At 39.6% G+C, this 20,594-nt stretch overlaps 1 protein-coding gene across 1 annotated transcript in view; it reads right to left on the reverse strand.

The window, feature by feature from the left end:
* Positions 1 to 2,113: 2,113 nt before the first annotated feature.
* The window catches only part of MGAT5B (alpha-1,6-mannosylglycoprotein 6-beta-N-acetylglucosaminyltransferase B), a gene marked incomplete at both ends in the record, with an annotated part of 237,254 nt that continues 218,773 nt past the window's right edge, over positions 2,114 to 20,594 (reverse strand). Inside the window, 3 exons of the mRNA XM_083354984.1 lie at positions 2,114 to 2,312; positions 8,338 to 8,609; positions 11,243 to 11,317. Of these exons, the coding sequence (XP_083211110.1) occupies positions 2,114 to 2,312; positions 8,338 to 8,609; positions 11,243 to 11,317 (546 nt within the window). The remainder of the gene's footprint in view (positions 2,313 to 8,337; positions 8,610 to 11,242; positions 11,318 to 20,594) is intronic.

Raw genomic sequence — 20,594 nt, forward strand, 5'->3', positions numbered from 1 at the left:
TCAAAGATCACAATAAAGGTTTACTTACCTACTACCTTTATGTATGAGTGGCACATGAGTTTGCAATTAATGACAGGTCATTTTAACATCAGAAGGCCTCAATCTCTAAGCTGAACACAGTGACCCCCATACCAGTCAGGCTTAAAAGCAAGAAGATGATTGAACCTAGCAAATTCACTCGTTTTCTCATTTTTCTATTATAAATTCCTTCGACCGATTCTCTTTTTTTTCCCTGCAAGCCTCCTGAGATTACATACACATTTTATGTGAATTTCTCCTCATACATTTTGTATGCATAGTTGCATATCGGTGTGTACTTTTCTGCAATACCACTTTTATCTATTGCTGACTGTCTTATATTGCATTTTTGCACTCTTTAATATGTGCCTGGAATGTTGCAATGCAGTTTTTGCAATTCATAAATGCATACTGATAGGCACACCTTACTGGCACTGATAGTGGCATGTAACTCTGTTCCATTTTATTTACAGGTATTGGAAGAATGAACAGGTAACCTACATACTGAAATGCAAATCAAACAAATCCCACCCACCCCCAATGGAGAAATGCAAGATCTGTGTAACTCAGAATAACAGTGAGGAAAATATTGAGGGCTCATCCTTACACCAACAATGCCACTAAGTTATCAGCTTTTTGAACTTCCAGTGGCAGATATCAAATCCTGATAGGCATGAGTCTGCCCTGGAGGTCCGCCTTGCAGCAAAAACCACCCAGCAGTCATATTAAATAAATAAACATTCAGTGCTGCATCCGTTTAGTGAATACCTGAGCTTAATGGAGTAGTTGTCTTACTTAGGATAAGGCAGCTTCCAATTATCCTACCACCTTTCTGCCTTTTACTAATTGCAATAATGACTTCACACTTACATGTAATCAGTGATTTAGGACTACAATGGGGACCAGAATTCCCACTGCTAAACAGTTAAGCGAGTTATGCCTGATATTTTTATCTTTTTGGCACCGTTGTTAAGTGAACCACTGCAATTGTTAAGTGAATCATGTGGTCATTAAGTGAATCAGTTCCCCCCCCCATTAACTTTGCTAGTCAGAAGTCAGCTGGGAAGGTGGCAAATAGATGGGATGCTGCAACTATCGTAAATGCATGCCTGTTTCCAACCATCCAAATTTTGATTACTTGACTGTAGAGATACTGCAACAACTGTAAGTGCAAGGACTGGTTGTGAGTGATTTGTTTCAGTACCATTGTAAGTTGGGACAGTTGCTAAACAAATGGTGGGTAAGTTGGCTACCTGTACAACACAGCATTGCATGAGGTACAGTAGTTTAACATCCCCTAACCTGATGCATTGCAGATCTGCTCCTACTTAAGGGAAAGTGGCCTGACAGTCCAGTCTGGGGAAAATGTATTCAGGTTATACCTGAGCACATTTGGAACATATGAGTTGGGTAAAGCTGCACTGCATCTCTTGCCCAAGTGGTTTCTTATTCTTTTCCTTTTCATCACATGCCGTCTTTTACCGCAGGGTTAGGCAATAACCAGAAGTCCGGGATTGCAACTTTCATAACCCTGAGATAACATGACCAATTGTCAGAGACTGTGACAGATGTAACTCAAAGCAACACCACTGGGGGGTATACCCCCATTGCTTGGTCCACAGCCCTACAGAGATTAGGACTTTCCAAAGAGATAACCAAGCATTTTGAAGGCATGTCACTTTGGGGGGGAAAAACACACACACACACACAAACTATTTGATGACTTTCCTGCTTTAATTTGAACTTATTTTCCTCATAAAAAATAATGTTTCAAGAAGATGAGATCCTAAAATGGGTGCTTTGCTTTCTGAAAGATTTCAGCTTGTTCTTCTAAGTTCCTTCAGGGGTGCCACATGATTTGGGGTGTGGTAGAAGACTTGTGGTAAAGGAACATTAAAAGAGTCCTTGATTGGCAGACAAACCAACGTCATTGGCATCCAAGTGTTTTTGCAAGTCTCCAAAAATAAATTCCTTCTTGGAATTGTCTTGAGTTCTGGATCCTTCTTGACTATTGCAGAAGAGTCTATGGGAAAAGAAAAGAAAACAAAGTCCCTCAGTGCATGTGATATGTTGCCACACACTTGCTTCTGTGAAGTCACAAACAATCCCTGCAGAGTGCCACCTGTCCTTTCTGGTAATCACGGCATGGGCAGAGGCGCTGGTACTTCATATTGCATCCAGCACAGCTGAATAACAGATGATCCTTCTGAAGGTAGCATTCCCGGACATTTTCGGCCACAGCTGGATAAAGGTGATTCATCTCAGACTCTGTGCTATCACAAACAATGTTGAGCCTAGAAAATGAAGGCAAGACTTAGTAAGAACTTTGTGGTGGTAAATTTTAGCATGGCTGTATAGATGTCATCTCCATGGAAGCAATATTAAAGACCATTTAATACATTACCCAACAGTAAACACAGGGTTATTAATGCATTTTAAAGCACAGAGAACAATATGGTCTCTTTGGTGAGCATATCTGTGTGGTGCGTATTGCTTTAGGGGGTTATAATTTTATACGTGTAGATATCTCCTGAGGGACAAATTGAATGTTGTTGGTAAATCTACAATTGGATAATTTATTTATTTAAAAAAAAGCTCTACAGAGATCATGATTCTTCTTCAGATTTCATTTGAACAGTGAGAGGTACATTTAATAATCCCTCCCTGTTTTTACAGTGTCACTGATATTTACACATAGGCACAACCAAACTGCTCTTAGCCCAGCAGAGAAAACAGTTTCATAAAAGACCTACTTTTAATTTCAATGAGGTTAATTAGGAACAGAAGAGTTGCATGGAGTTAAAAGATTAAACTCTCTTCTAAACTGATAAAATATCTCCCAGAATTCCTTTGGAAATAACTCCCTTGGAGATGCATATCCAGTGCGGTGCGTCGAAAGTAATTTAGAAAAAGTGCTTTGGATTTTGCACAAACATGAGTGATCTCTACTATTTGCTAAAGGAGACTTTCAGATTTGGGGCAAATCTCTCTCTCTCTCTCTCTCTCTCTCTCTCTCTCTCTCTCTCTCTCTCTCTCTCTCTCTCTCTCTCTCTCTCTCTCTCTGAAAAAAATGTTTCAATGAGCAGCAGAGAGATGCAAACATGGTTAGAAGTGGTTCTTCTGACTCATTTTCAAAATGTGCTGCACTCCAGAGTTTATGTGTTTGTCTGAAAACTTACACTGTATGATCTAGGATTTGATTCAGAGGAGAAGTAAGTTATGATACTTACTTCTTATATGCATGCCTAGAAGAAACGTCTCAATTTTCAATAGTTCTTATGGTCTTGGTGTTTTACATGGTAGCTTCTTATAGCAAAACCAATACTGTTCCATGCTATCTCAAGAGGCATATATATTTATAATGGTGGGATTTTTTTTCATGTGCCTTCTCTCCCAACTTGGCACCCTCAAGTTATGTTGGAGCTTATTGCTTGGCTACAGTGGTTATCCATCCCATCTGGTGGGCATCCAAATGAAAAATAGCAATAGCTCTTAGACTTATATACCACTTCATAGTGCTTTACAGCTGTCTCTAAGTGGTTTACAGAGTCAGCATATTGCCCCCAACAATCTTAGTTCTCATTTTACTGACCTCGGAAGGATGAAAGTCTGAGTCAATCTTGAGCCAGTCAGGAAGTGTGTGGTATCATTGTTTTTGTTATTTTTACATGAATGTTTCATGTTCTTTGACAAAATTTGCTTTAATTGTATGACCATATGCCCAGTTATTTCCCGATCTGTTTGCAGAACATCTCATGGGTAACCAGTAATGGAATGACACATACATTTCCAAACTGGCAGCAAAAATTATCTTGATCTAATTTATACATGCTTAATCCACACTCCTCCAATGGTGAGTTCCTCTAGATGTGCTAGACTTTGACTCCTATCAGCCTACCTAAATGGCACTGTTGCCTGACATATCTGAAAAACATTTGTAGGGAAAATCTAGATTAAAGTAACATGTGATAGATGATGCCAGCAACATAAAGAGGCCAATGCAATGAATGTTCCCCCAGAATCTCTACTTTCTCATACTGAGTGCTTTTCAAAAGAGTAATTAATTTTAAAAATAAACATTTCCATTCACTCTATCTCTCTGAGTCTGAACAGCTTTTAGACATAGATTCCTGATCCATGTTCTTCCCAGTCATAATCATAATGATCCTTTTGGAATTATTTTGTAAAAATAAGCATCCATTTTTTCCTTCTTCCCGGGGACACTCTGGGAATCCATAACATAGAAGATGATTGCAGCTGACCATACTATTAGCATCAAATTAATAATAAGAGCCTCTTGTTGAGAGTGAAGGAGAGTGCAAAAGTTGGGTTGAAACTTAACATTAAGAAAACCAAGATCATGGCATCCGGCCCTCTCAAATCCTGGCAAATAGATGGGGAAGAAATGGAGGTAGTGACAGATTTTATTTTCCTGGGCTCCAAGATCACTGCAGATGGGGACTGCAGCCAAGAAATTAAAAGACACTTGCTCCTTGGGAGAAAAGCCATGGCAAATCTAGACAGCACACTAAAAAGCAGAGACATCACCCTGTCAACAAAAGTGTGTATAGTCAAGGCTATGGTCTTCCCAGTTGCAATGTATGGCAGTGAAAGTTGGACCGTAAAAAAGGCTGAGCACCAAAGAATTGAGGCCTTTGAACTATGGTGCTGGAGAAGACTCCTGCGAGTCCCTTGGACTGCAAGGCAATCAAACCAGTCAGTCCTAGAGGAGATCAACCCTGACTGCTCTTTAGAAGGCCAGATCATGAAGTTGAAACTCAAATACTTTGGCCACCTAATGAGAAGGAAGGACTCACTGGAGAAGAGCCTAATGCTAGGAAAGGTTGAGGGCAAGAGAAGAAGGGGACGACAGAGAATGAGGTGGCTGGATGGAGTCACTGAAGCAGTAGGCGTGAACTTAAATGGACTACAGAAGATGGTAGAGGACAGGAAGGCCTGGAGGAATGCTGTCCATGGGGTCGCAATGGGTCGGACATGACTTTGCAGCTAATAACAATAACAAATAATAAGCAGAAAGGGATGACTGAAGGTACAAGGAAAACAGTGTTTGAAAAAAGCCATCCGTATTCTATGTATTTATTATATTTATAACTCATCTTTTATTCAGGAAGCTTCAGGAAGCATACAATCCTTTCCCTACTTCTATTTCTATATCTAGAAAGAGTACAGAGAAGAGCAACAAAGATGATTGGGGGACTGGAGGCTAAAACATATAGGGAATGGCTGCTGGAATTGGGTATATGTAGTTTAATGAAGAGAAGGGCGAAGGGTGACATGAAAGCAGTGTTCCAATATCTCTGGGGCTGCCACAAAGAAGAGGGAGTCAAACTATTTTCCAAAACACCTGAAGGCAGGACAAGAAGCAACGGATAGAAACTAGTCAAGGAGAAAAGCAACCTAGAACTAAGGAGAAACTTCCTGACAGTTAGAACAATTAACCAGTGGAACAACCTGCCTCCAGAAGTTGTGAATGCTTCAACACTGGAAGTTTTTAAGAGACTGGACAGCCATTTGTCTGAAATGGTATAGGTTTTCCTGCCTGAGCAGTGGGTTGGACTAGATTACCTCCAAGGTCCCTTCCTCCTCCTCCTCCTCTTCCTCCTCCTCCTCCTCATTATTATTATTATTATTATTATTATTATTATTATTATTATTATTATTATTATTATTATTATTATTATTATTATTATTATTTCCCTTACAGCTACAACCTAGCAAAGAGAGGGAGGGAGAGAAAGTGGTCCAAAGTCCTCCAGTGAGCTTCTCTGGTTAAGGGTGGTCCAGAAGCTGAAGCTATCTATTCTAGTCCAATATCTTAGCTTCCCATCAGACTAATAGTAACACTTGGTGTTTTCTCTCTGGATTTCAGTGAAAGTTACCAAGTAATATATCCTTAGCTGGCAATTTGGAGCCATCCAGTTCTTTTAAATGACAATTTCCACAACTGTTTGTCATTGACCTGGCTAACAAGGGTTGATGGGGACTGAGGTTCAGACTGTCTGAAAGGTCCCATGTTGCAGCCTCTGCTCTGGGTTTAACCTGCCTTGCGACTCAGTAAATGGCTTGCCATCTCTTTAATAAACTATGATTTGAACTAGTGATTCTGAACCAGCAATTTCTCTAAAATGGTTGAATTTTAAAAAGCTAAAGGAGCTTAGCAAGTTGAATCTGAGCTTTGGTTCTTATTTATCATATAAAAATGTCACTCGGACTCAAATTGCCTGCTTGGCCGCCGTGACAAAAATGATAATGCACCCATTTTAATTGTCCGGAGCTATGTATGGAGCTGGGTGGCAGATTTATGTTCTATTAAAATGTCAGTGCCTCTGTGTTCCAAATGCATGCTCACAGACAGAGGGATAAAAAGGGAAGAGGATGAGAAGAGAACAATGGTGTCTTAAAAAACCCAACATCTTTTCAGCTGCATAAAGCTATGCATGCTCAATACAACTGGAAGGTCTGTCCAAATATGTGTGTGTGTGTGTGTGTGTGTGTGTGTGTGTGTGTGTACTATCACACACTTGTCCCAGAAGAACGAAGCTGAAGTCACCAGCCTGAGGATGACGGATGAGATTTCATCGAAACGTTGCCCTGATAGTATGTGTGTATATATATATATATATATATAGATAGATAGATAGATAGATAGATAGATAGATAGATAGATATAGATAGATAGATAGATATAGATATAGATATAGATATAGATATAGATATAGATATAGATATAGATATAGATATAGATATAGATATAGATATAGATATAGATATAGATATAGATATAGATATAGATATAGATATAGATATAGATAGATATATAGATATATAGATATATATAGATATATAGTCAGGGAGACATCTGTGGGGGAAAAACCTCCTTTTAAAATAGGAAGACAGGAAATAAACAGCTAATTTCTCTGAATTATGAGAGAGGCTTGTGCGATCTACTGGCTACAAACTGTGAGTCAGATGCAGCTAGAAGTAGATGCATATGACTCTAAGATAGAACGTAGGGATGTGATGTCTTTAAGCTATTGCTGAAGCCGGAGAGCTATATTTGGAATACCAGAACTGAACAAAACTTATGGCTTTTCCATAGACAACCTAACCCTGTTACCACAATATTTTTTCATTATATATGTTTAATTTGTGAAAGGGTATTCATTTTGTTGACATTGCCACATTATTTGCTATTAGTAAACTGGCAGCAAAAATATACAGTTCCTGCAAATCACTGGAAAATGTACCCATTAATTCAAGACTAGCTTGAAGAGTGAAGAGCCATGGTGGCACAGTGGTTAGAATGCAGTATTGCAGGCTAATTCTGTTGACTGCCAGCAGTTCAGTTCTAGTTGGTTCAAGGGTGACTCACCCTTCCATCCTTCCGAGGTGGATAAAATGAGGACCCAGATTGTTAGGGGCAATATGCTTAGAGAGGGCTGTAAAACACTGTGAAGTGGCATATAATTCTAAGTGCTAGTGCTATTGTTAGTACTACTGCCTATACTGAAGCTAACAGGGCTAGGAAAGCAAAACAGCTTTTGAATTACGGCAGATATGGAGAAACATTGTTTTCCAGCTATAGCTGAACTGCAATTATTAACAGCATCAATAAGCATTTCCAATACCGAGAGATGCTCAGAGTTGTAATTCTGCCCTATTTCAAAGATTAGAAACTCCTTATTTCTGAAACAGGGACTGATGCCTCCTACTTAGCCTTCGCCAACCCTAGGTATTTTGAGACAGTCAATATTGATAGCTGCAGAATTCTAGGAGTGGTCATTTCAATGGATCTAAGAGGAAAAGGTTGGGGAAAGATGGCATAAAACTTCATGTGGTGCTTCTTTCTTGGAATTATCAATTAACCATAGCAGACTAATTAAAACATTAACATTTGAGTCATATTCAACAGATTTCCCTCTTCCATCTCCCCCCAGCAGAATTTCTACAACTCCCTATGAAACAAAGCCATCTGCAAACTTCAGACTCAGGCATTAAAGTTCAAGTTTTGAAACAGTTATCTGAAACTGTGAAAAGCTTAGCACACCACCCTCTTCAAATTTGCCATAAGACTCCATCTGGGATAGAAAACATTAACTTTCAATATAGTCTTGCCTAAATGTCAAAACTCACCAACAGTACAGATGATGGTAATAAGGGGACCTTTTACTGCTTCTCCCAAATCAACTTCCAAATTTTACATCTTCCATAAAGAAGAGGAGAGCTTCCTTTGTGTGGGTGGGGGTGGGAGGGGAGGGGGAGATAAGGGAAGGACATTAAGAAAGCTAGACAACTTACTGCTGGAACACTTCTTTTTTGTTGAGGAACTTGAAAAACTCAGGCTCACAGACTAAATTGTGCTGCTGACAAGTTCTGGTGCATGATTGGCCAGTCTCGGATAGCCACACCTGCAGGGCCTTTACTGGAGGCCAGGCTGGAAGATGGCTGCTGCTTACATTATAAGACCATACCAGGGCAGTTGAATTGGGCTGCGGGATGAAAGGACTGAGAGAGCTTTGCATAGTCGGGCTGCCGGACTTGCCTGGCAGAACAGCAGTAGCACAGAAATCCTATGAAATTGGGGGAGGGGGAAAAAAGCATTTGTTACACAGACATTTCAAAGACAGTCCTGCAGATATGTCACCTGATGTCTCCGATGAAGCTATTTTCCTTAACCTGATGCTTTCCAGATATTTTTGGTTATAACTTCCACAATTACTAGCCAGCCTATTGCCTGAGTATCCTGGAAACTGTAATCCCAACACGTCAGGAAAATGCCAAATTATATCAAAGAAAAATTTGAACAACATCATTATCCCCCCTCACATATTCTCTTAAGACTGCAACTAAATTCAGATGCCATAGTTTTAATATATCTTTCTTCTCTCCCCACCCCTTTTTGGTTATCAACTTTCCAAGTGCAAAGTTCTGGAGAACACATAAGATGACATATTGCTTTCTGATCTTGAATTGGCCTAATAAAGCAATTGCATAGAGAAGTTTAGTCTTACTCATTCAATTGTATGTTGCAATGGATATCTACGTGAATAGTGGCTGACACAATCTCCATATCGCACAAGTTAGATACAACCTTTTTTCCCCAAAACTGAATGATACTTACTATCGGTATTTACGCATTGTTGTTTAGAGATGCAAAATAAGAAAACAGTAAATACAGCAAGCATAGACATTTGAAAACTTTTCCCATTGATTCAGTACTACTTTTTCCCCAAGTCACTCTCTCTCAGCCCAGTCCACCTCACAGGTTTGTTGTTGTGGGGAAAATAGGAGAAGGAAGGAGTACTGTGTTATTTGTAACATCTAAATCAGTCATGGAATACTTGTAAGAAAGAAAAAAAATGCTTGGAATGGCCATCACAGTTCCATCAGACATGAGTCTTATGGAAAATCTGTGGGAGAGCTCAAACATGTAATGCATACAAGGAGATCTAACAATATTTCTGAACTAAAAGTGTTCTGCAAGGAAAAGTTGAGAGAGAAAAAACTTTCAAATTAGGAACAGAAGGTCTTTAAGTTGGCTAGAGGAAATTGTGGAAGCTGTTATTTTTGCCAAAGGAAGTGTTACAAAGTGCTGAATGGAAGGGTGTCCAGACCTTTCCATCTACCACGTCCTCTGTTTTCCTATTTTGTATCTGTAAATAACTGCACATAAATAATAAATATGCATTAAAATTTGAAGAAAGATGCCACGATTAAATTGTTACCTATAGCAGTATTGCCTCTGTTGACTGAGGAGTCTTTGAAAGACACAATTTTTTGTGTGTGGTTTTTGCCTGCAATTGCAGTATAGCCCATTTTTTTTTACTGCCAACAAAACCACCCTTGCTTTTATGCAAAAGTAAGTCATTAAATTCTGTTAATCCTGTTCTTTAATAGAGTCAGTCTGATGCCTATCCTCCCATAGGTAAGTGCCACAGAGCTCATGGGTATTACTGCTAGGGAAGTTGATAGAGAAATACAGCTCTGTTAAATGGAGTTTATATCCACTACTAGAAACCTCATGTCCTTAGTGAAGTGAAGGGCTGAATTCCAGGATCACGGGCAGTGGCTTTTTAATAGATTGGTATTAACCTTGTGATGTGATGTGATGAATTTTTGGCAGCCAGTTTTTAAAGCAATTTTTAATTATATCTAAAATGAACTGAAATTACTCAGAACTGTGGCTCTAAGTTGCCTTGTTAGGACTATTTATCCTTTACTGAAGTTGCTGATGTGCTTTCCAGAACAGACTTTTCCGTCCTTGAAGTGCAGAATACTTTTCCATAATATTGACCTGGTCTCGGAATAAGGGAGAAAAAATTACACTCTGCTTTCTGCGCACAAAAGGGTGCTATGGTATATACCCTTAGTTATTTTTATTCATATTATTTCAAGGATTAAAAATGGAACAGTGTGCTGGTCCTCTCTGTGATATCAAAACACATCATTTTGCCAATTAGCAAACAGAAAAAAGTGTTGAAAATAGTAACTGTCATTAACTGTGGATGGAGGGAACCAATTTATACAGGAATAGATTAAACATGTTTCTGAAGAAAACACTTCAGAGAAAATATATGTTTAAAATAGTATTTTCCCCATTTTGATTGCTCGAAGTTTGCCAAAGTTTCCAAGAATTGGCTGGAAAGGGATTCAATTTTACTGATCATTTGGAAAATCAAAATATCTCATGTAGGGATTTCTTCCAGATCCCTTCTCCATATTTTTCCACTTCTGGCGCCTCAAAAGGGAAGAAAAAAAAAACCTCCCTTTTCACATTAGCCCACTAAGAGACACATGGGCGACTTTCTTGCTTTGATTTTTATTATCACTATTATTTAGAATTATTTTGTCTGCAAAAGTAATAAGGACATGGCCAATGACGTTAGGATGCTGCTGGAGTATACAGGGCCAGAGTTTTCAACCCATCTGTTAAAAGAGAAATAGGACCTTCATTTCTCTCTTAAATCCTTGACTCCCCCAGATAAAATAGCACTCAAAATTTGGCCTAATGCACTTTAGTAGATGTTAGTAAATATTTAAGCATCTGATGGCTGTGTTAGTTGAGGAAGGTGGGAATTCTAGTCCAGCACAATGGGAAGAATTAGGTCAATTAGGGTTATTCTATACTACATAAACAAAATTAATGGTTCTAGGATATCCCTATCTGCTGGGTTGAGTCAGAAAGAAGGGAAAGATAACTTACCTGGTTTTGAATGTAGGCATGGATTCGCTCTAGCATTCCCTCAGATGTGTATTCATAGGGCAAGTAAGGATCAACCTAGAGGAACAAAGGAGCAAGAAATATGGACATGAATGAGTGTAGAATAGACTATCTCCACTTTCTGTCAAAAAGTTATGAAAAATGTGGTATTCTATCATGACAGAATGTCTAACTTCATATGTAATGGAAAATGTAATTCAAATAAGCAAGTTTGGCTGCCCTTTACAATATTTTCTGTAAGAAGAACATACCTTTTTTCATAGTTAAAAGTGAAAATATCATCTTTTATATTTATATATTGCAGACTTTAAACAGATTTTGGCTGTGCATGTAAAACTATTCAATTTACAATATAAAGCTACTTAACAATTACAGACAAAGCATTTGGAATGCGTGGAAGAAGCACACTGCACAAACAATGAAAATGTAACCTCCATTTCCTGGAGCCACTATCTATCTATCATCTATCTATCTATCTATCTATCTATCTATCTATCTATCTATCTATCTATCTATCTATCTATCTATCTATCTATCTATTTGGATTTATATACCGCCCCCCTCCGAAGAGACTCGGGGTGGTGTACAGGGCAATTAAAACACTATAAACAACACATAATATATAAAAATTAAAATTAAATTAAATCAAATAGCCCTAAACAATAAACAAATTCTAAAATTTATTTTTTTTTAAAAATTTAAGATCAAAAATCCCAGTCCCTCAGTCCAGGCCGGCAAGTTCAAATAGCCAAGTCTTCAGGTCGCGGTGAAATGAGCGAAGGTCGGGAGCCATCCAGAGCTCAACCGGAAGCTGATTCCAGAGGGCAGGCGTGCCCACAGAGAATGCTCTCCCCCTGGGGGCCGCCAGTCGACATTCCCTGACCGACAGTACCCTCAGGAGGCCCTCTCTGTGGGAGTGCACAGGACGATGGGAAGTTAACGCTGGCAAAAGGTGCTCCCGTAAATAACCCAGACCCAAGCCATTTAGGGCTTTATAGGTCATCACCAGCACCTTGAATCTCACCCGGAAGACAACTGGAAGCCAATGCAGCTCGCGGAGCACAGGTGTTACATGGGAGTATTGGGAGACCCCCATCACAACTCGTGTGGCCGCATTCTGCACCAGTTGGAGCCTCCGAGTGGTATTCAAGGGCAGCCCCATGTAGAGAGCGTTGCAGTAGTCTATCCGAGAGGTCATGAGCACATGAGTGACTGTGCGTAGGGCATCCCGGTCCAAATAGGGCCGCAACTGGCATACCAGGCAAACCTGGGTAAAAGCCCCCCTGGTCACAGCTTCTATATGATCTTCAAAATTGAGCTGTGAATCAAGGAGGACACCCAAGTTGCGAGCCCTATCTATGGGGGGGTAACACCTCACCCCCTATAGATAAAGATGGAATAGAATGGACAACCCGAGATGCCGGTACGCACAGCCACTCGGTCTTGTCGGGATTTAGATGAAGCCTGTTCCTCCCCATCCAGACCCTCACCGCCTCCAGGCAATGGGACATCACAGAGAGGGCATCACTGAGTTGATCTTGGGTGGAAATAAAAAGCTGGGTATCATCAGCGTACTGATGATACCCCACCCCAAAACCACGAATGATCTCACCCAGCGGCTTCATATAGATGTTGAACAGGAGAGGTGAGAGACCTAGTTCTCATGCAGGTTCTCATGCAAAACCAGAAAGCAGCTTTGTATTTAAGAGATTTCCAGAAATCTGATGATATTAGTGTATTGATCAAACTCCAGATTTTGCAATTACATGTGACCATCTGCTGAGATGGAAAAATTCTTCAGATCAGTTCACCAACATGTTCTGATCAAAACCATTGAAGGTGGCTGTGTATTTGCTGGCATATTCTGTTGGGCCTGGAATATGTGGACTATTCAGTTTCAATCTTACATCTTAGCAAGCCTAAACACACATTTTCCCTCCCTCCCCACTCCCCCTCCTTCTCAGAAATGCCAGCAAGCCTCCTGTTGGATCTGTCAAATACACTCATGATGGCAATGACAGCAGATGCTTGCATCCATCTGCTACCCTCAAACAATTGGATGAAGTGTTTCCCTGTACAGCAAGAAGGCCAACAGCAAACAGATTCACTAGTGGTTCTAATGAGCCTTTCCTTTCTCTTTCTCCTTTCTCTTTATTTAAAAAAAAGAAAGAAAATAAAGATAAAAATATGATAAAAATATGCCAGGAAAGAAATCAAAATATAGGTAAGTAATAAAGGTGCATGGCGTTCTTTCTTTTATCTAGGACCTGCTGAAAGCTTTGGTTAATTCTGTGCTTCTAACGCAAACTATTCTAACTGTGAATCCTTTGGCGGATGTTTCAGTCTTTAAATAGTGTATTAGTGAGGAATGACCACAAGATGGAGGCTCTCTGTCATGATGTTTGATCTTAGAGCTTCTTGACACTTTCTACCTATTGCTTCTCATTTTATTTTCAGAATATAGTGTAATCTTTGAGCAGGTCCTTTTGAGGAGTCCTCAGATCCTGACTAAGCACTTAATAATTTGGTTGAATTTTCCGTTGATTCAGATTTGACAGCAGACAAGTCCTTGAATGACTCAGCACTTTGTCCTGAGAGGAAGGTGTATCTAAGGAGCTTTTGAGAAGATGCCACCAAAAGAAGGGTCCTTGGGAGTACGAAATTCAAGGACTGAAGCAGAGTGATTACTGATTAAGGATCCTGCCTGGAAGCAACTAGAGTACATCAAGCCAATCAGCCTATAAAAGGATTGTACCTTCAGGTTAACTGCATTGGGAACCAAGAAGCTGAACACACAAACTGTCAGAATTCTACAACTTAGGTATTCTGCAAAGAGGCGATATAAGACCAGTTTCATTCTATATTATGTTCTTGAGGACTGACAATTGGGACTCATAAGATATAGACCCTTTCAATAGGGTTCAACCTCTCTGCCAGGAATTGAATTCATGGACCATGTGTTCATTAAGATGACTACATACAGTACATTAACTTTATAAGATGTTCAGATCCTAGTGCTCAGTGGGGTTGCAAGAAGGGATATAGAATCTATCAGAATGGTATATACAGTGCACCTTTCCTTAAGCTTTCAGAGAGAAAGAGAAAGATTACATTATAATGTAACATGGCAGACTATAACATCTAAATCTATATCTATATCTAGGGATGGCCTAGAGGACAGGAGGAACAACTGCTACTAAGACAATGATAAATGGGGCATGAGTCCAGCTCAAGAAAATAACTTGAGAAAATATCTCAGACAAATCCCTCCCTAGTTCACAGGAAGATATAGCGAGAGAGGGAAGGACTGTACACTCAGGACTTCAAAGATTCTGTTATTATAGATGTTACAATAAAAGTAGTCCTCCTAACCTTATGAGGCATTGGTTTCTCAGTCTGGTCTACCCTGTAGGACTGACAAAAAGCTTAAAGAAAGGTGCATGGTATACTATATATCATTCTGATAGATTCTATTTATCCCTTCTTGAAAAGAGATCATCCAAACCACATGATCAAGTTGACAAGGGCTTCCTCCAAATGGAATACAAAAAGACAGTGTTGATCTCTGGATCTCCAAATCCTCCTGTGTTGCTACTGAGTCAGAAACAAATTAGCTCAGCTCTACAAGGCAGAAGCTAATATAGGGATACAGGGGTACAGTGTTGACCCATTTAGGTTGTCTCCTTAGCTGCTATTCCCAGAGGTCCTACTTGAACTTGAGAGGGAGTTCAAGTCTTATTTGAACAAAAGAAGGAACTCATGGGGTAGAACTTATTCATGCAAAGGCATCCTCCCCTTTTGTACATAGTAAGAGCATTTTCAAACCCTGAAACAACAAGCATAGCATTTCAATTCAGTTCTGAAATGCAATATAGGCGGACAGGCTTCTTTGCAGCATCTGGGCAGATGGATTAAAGATTGAATAAACATCTTCCTGCCTGCTATAGAAAATAACCCAAGAAAGAGAACAGTTCTTTCCATATTTTACCAGCAATTGTTCTTTTCCCCATCTACCAACCTTCAATTTTCTATTTTTTCCCTTTTTTTCTTGTTTAGCATGTTAAAAAGGGAGGAGGGAGGCACTGAGCAGTCTCATTTGCAGTTTACGTTTTATTGCACCAGAACATCAAACTTTATGTACAAAGGGATCTGTGTCATAGAGAAAGATTAGCATTTAAATGGAGAATATCTTTAGTTCCCAAATCCGGCAAGTCTAAAAGAAGAGAAGAGGGAGACACTGGTGTTACAGCATTAAGAAACACAAAAATTGGCTGTTGTCCTGCCAACCTCCAGAACTGTGAATGCTAAATATTGTGGATGCTTGAACTTACTTTGTTCACTCAGATTCTCACCATAATTACAACATATGGCAACCTTTGTGGCCTCCATTTAGGAAATGAAGAGGGAGAGGGAAGGAAGCCAAGCTAAATTCCTGGTGGCTAAGGGATTTGCCATTGCCTTCTCTAATTACGCTTTCAATCCTGAAATTTTTGGCAGGTTGAGAGTGGTTAATTTTTTAAGGTTGGTTTGGTGATGAGACCTGCTCTTTCATTTTACTTTCCTTGACATAACCCTGCTGTGAAAGATTGCACTTGTTTTCTAAATGGTCCAAGGTCCCCTTCTATAACTTTTTAAACAGAGAAGCAGTAGGGTCAGGCTCTTTAAAAAGCATTATTTTCTTTCCCAGACCTTCCAATGGAACAATGTGATTTGTAAATTAGGGATTAGTATGAAAGGGACGCGGTGGCTCAGTGGGTTAGGACGCTGAGCTTGTCGATCAGAAGGTCAGCAGTTTGGCAGTTCGAATCCCGAGTGCCGCATAGCAGAGTGAGTGCCTGTTACTCGTCCCAGCTTCTGCCAACCTAGCAGTTCGAAAGCACGTAAAAATGCAAGTAGAAAAATAGGGACCACTATGGTGGGAAGGTAACAGCGTTCTGTGCGCCTTTGGCGTCTAGTCATGCCGGCCAAATGACCACGGAGACATCATCGGAAAAGTGCTGGCTCTTCGGCTTTGAAACAGAGATGAGCACCGGCCCCTAGAGATGGAAATGACTAGCACGCATGTGTGGGGGAACCTTTACCTTTATGAAATGTGACTCCGGCCAATTGTAGCCAGTCAACAAACCTGGTGTAAACAACTGTATGATTCTAGCCACTGAGATTCCTGCAAATTTACTATTCTTACATGGAAGCCTTGGAGCATCAAAATGGCTGCCTTTAGTGGGACTCTGCTTACCGCTTCAGTGAGAGGTACCTTGGAGTCCTAGCATTAATGAAAAGTAGAAAGTCAACATCTAGCAGAGACTTTTTCCAGATTCTCATCATATCTTCCTTCTTGCAGATATTAGTTCCAGATCTAGAGCTGGAATGGTCACACCTTGGGGCTAAGGGGGAGATTTAAAACTTTATTTTTCTCCTGAAACCAATCCATTTCCTGTTATTTAAAATTAAAATGAAGTGGAGCACTCAAGGAGATGCCTACTAGTACCAGTTGTGTCCTTTTCTTCTAAACGGTCCACCAACTCTCTGCATAAGATTTTCAGGTTTCGGGGAGGAAAATATTGGCAATAGCCTCTCCTCCTGTCTTCTGTCAAAGGGAGTGTTGTGAGCCCAACCTCTACTCAAGAAGTGCTTCTATCAGTGACAATTCAGAAAAGTCTTGGAGATCTATTGAAGAATCACTTTGAAATGAAACAATGACCACTTGAGTCAACACTAAGAACAATTAAAGGAACAGCTTGCCCCCCCCCCCAAAGTTGTGGCTGCTTCATAATTGGAGGTTTTTAAGAAGAGACTGGGCAGCAATTTGTTAAGAATGGTATAGAGTCTCCTGCTTGAGCAGAAGATCTCCAAGACCTTTTCCAACTTTGATATTGTTAATTTCATAAGAAGGCCAAAGATTAACTGGCAATTATTTTGCAAAGTCACTTGAGTATACTCAATAAAAAAAATTGCATAGCCCTTGCACATTTGTACAAATTATACTGTTGGTTGGAATCATTGTGGGCAAGAAAAAAAAACTCATAAAGGCATTTCAGCCCATTTCCAGTGGAATTCCAAAGATCTCCCACTTCTCCAGTTTCTGACATTTTAGAATTCTTTTCCAGAAAAGGACTAATTTGCTTATGCAGAAAAAGAAGCTATTTCAAAATAGTGAACTCTATTTCCCAAAATGAATATTTGCATTTGCTTAAAGAGATATTTGCACTGATGCTTGCATTTACAGTATGCACAAGGAATAAACTACAGAGAGTCAATATTTAGATCACTACAAGTCCTACACCTCAAAAGGTGACAGCACATAGTCAGTCTAGACTGGATTAAGAATAAACACAGAAACACACAGAGAGAGGGTGAGGGGGTGGGGAGAGGAGAGGGGGAGGGAGAGAGGGAGGGGGAGAGGGGAGGGGAGAGAGAATCTATCCATCCATCTCCTGGGAGAATGGGGAATTGCCAAGATAACCCCATAGCTGAAGTCACCAAGCTTGTTTCAGCGAAATATTTCACCTTTTTGCTAGCTCTGTATCTCCATAAAGTGATGGTCTTCTTAGTGTTTGGACAGTGGCAATAAATGGGCTCTAAGCCAAGAGTGACTTCTGATTTATGACCTATTTTCAGTCTATTGGTCTAGCCACATATTTAGTGAAGAGAATTATTTCTTCTCTTCTGATGAATGAATCAAACTGAAACTCCAAAGGCTGGGAGAGATAACTCTTAGCAACCTTCTGCCATAAATATCTCAGCAGAAGGTTCAGCAAGGCTGGAAATTGTACCCATTATATCTAATTACAGGTGCAAATGGTAATCAGTTTTGACATAATGACAGGCGTTGATACTGCCTATGAATTATTGAACTCACCCCAGTTTGATTGGGTTACTTTCAGACAGCAATTGCAGGATGCTTCTACAGAGCTCTTAAGTGGTCTGGTCAGCACCCAGAACCTTCTTAATGGGGAACTCTGCATTGTGCTTGACTTTCACTTACAGAACTAACTTTTCCATGACCCATTTGTCATATTTCAAATTCAGAAGCATTTAAAAAGTGTGTGAGAGGAGAAAATTCTGCTTCTGGGACTTTGAAGCTAGCAAAACTATTTTTCACCCATTTTAAGCCATATGCCAGAAGCCCTTCAATCTTCTTCCTTTCTGGTAGAGGGTCTGAAGAAGAGCAGAGGAGGAAGACTAAAGGGCAGTTGCAAGAACTTGAAGGGCAGATGCCACCCTAGATTATTACCTGATGGAAACTAGTTTTAGCTTAAAATACACAGAAAGTCAGCATAGATGTACAAACATAGTGACAAGGACATCAGAACAACAACAACAAAAGGTTAAGTAAATCAGAGGGCATTAACATCATAGAGGGCAATAAACACTAATGTTCTCATGGTATTACAGATCTTCATTTTACCAAATTTATACTCAGAAGAGCACACAAGCAATAATCTCCCCCCATTTCAGATACCTCACATTAAAGTTCACAACAAATGCAGGATCAAAAGGCTTCAGAATTTATGATGGCTACCCAATAGTTTTCCCAGATGTGTAAGGATTTGCACACCAGTTTTGGTCAAAGTACATCTTTCTTTCTTTCTTTCTTTCTTTCTTTCTTTCTTTCTTTCTTTCTTTCTTTCTTCCTTTCTCTTTCTTTCTTTCCTTCCTTACTTCATTCTTTCTTTCTTTCTTTCTTTCTTTCTTTCTCTCTCTCTCTACCTTCCTTCCCTCCCCTCCCCTCCCCCTCCCCCTCCTCCTTTCCTTTCCTTTCCTTTCCTTTCCTTTCCTTTCCTTTCCTTTCCTTTCCTTTCCTTTCCTTTCTTTTCCTTTCCTTTCCTTTCCTTTCCTTTCCTTTCCTTTCCTTCCCTTCCCTTCCCTTTTCTTTCTCATTCATTCATTCTAAACATATCTCATTTCAGAGATTTTAGTCAGGCTTTATCTTACTTTTAATCTCATGCTGAATTATGGATGTTGTACTCCAACAATTAGACATACTAGACTGAAAGATGATTTATTACACATTTGGAGCTTTGCCCCACTGGAGACTGAAAGTACTGGTCACTAGAAGAATATACTGATGTGAAGAATGCTGTTCCCATTGCCTCCTTATCTGTTCTGATTCCCAGCCAAATAGTGCTGTTTTGATTATGGGTTTCAAACATGTGATAAGCAAAGTGATTGACAATAAAATTCAAGGGATGTAATGCCATTACCTAGGATGTAATAATTTCAGAAAATAATTGTAGTCTGGTTGGCTCTACAAGAAGGATGACAATAAACCATTATATCAAAATATATTGTGATAACTTAATTTCCTAAACTGGGGAACATTATCAAGCTTTTTAGTCAAATCCATCAAAATAATTAATTTGAAGCAAAACAAATGTTCATGTATGACAGCCTCTTAGCCAGATCTGGGAACCTGGCATTTTATCATGTTTCCTTACATGTGTTTTATACAGGTAGTCCTTATTTAGCAACCACAATTTGAATTAGCCACGTGGTCATTAAGTGAAAAGGTTGCTAAGTGAAACCATGACTGTACTTATGGTTTTCAGTTTTTGTTTGCTTTTCAGATCTGTCAAGATTATAAATGCAAGCACTGAAGATAAAGTTATTTTTTAATCCTTGTAACTGAACAATTGCTAAATGATGCAGTCGCTTAACAAGGATCACTAGAAGAGAAGAAAAATTGCTTTGGTATTGTCACCATAGCATCTGATCTTACCATGGGTAGATTAAACCTTACATCCAATGAATCCAGTTTGAGAGATGATGAAGAGGCTTCTTATTATAGTTTCACTGTAATTTAGGATGAAGCCATACAATCCATCCTCAAATAAAGCCATTGCAGAAAACATATGGTGCCATGAAACGTCCTGCTGCAGCCTCACAAAGGATTTTTTATTTAGTTCATCATGCTTAAAAATCAAATCACAGACCAGTTTTGCAGCCAAACTGCACAGCTTTTAAGCACAAGGAATAGATAAACAGATTTTTCTTTAATAGCTTCATAATAATTTCACCCAACAGCTATTTCTTCCGGTTTATCCCCAGGTCTGAAGCTAGAACTTGCCACCATCAGAATTAAATTACACTTTGGCAGCTCATGCTAAATTCAGTCATTCTGCCTGGTTCATAGGAAATAGTGGATGGATGACTCTGCCCATCTCTGTCTCTTTTGACAGACTGTGTTTTGGAAAGGTCTCAAACATTGCGATGACCAACAGAAGACACAACATGTCAGTTTTTAATTAAGCAAATTATTTTTGGAGAAGGTAACACTCCACTGTGGCCTTGACAGCACAGTCTGAATTTATAAACAGAAATGGGGGTGGGGTGG

Source organism: Vipera ursinii (genome assembly GCF_947247035.1).
Source record: "Vipera ursinii genome assembly, chromosome: 2".
Lineage (NCBI taxonomy): Eukaryota > Metazoa > Chordata > Lepidosauria > Squamata > Viperidae > Vipera > Vipera ursinii.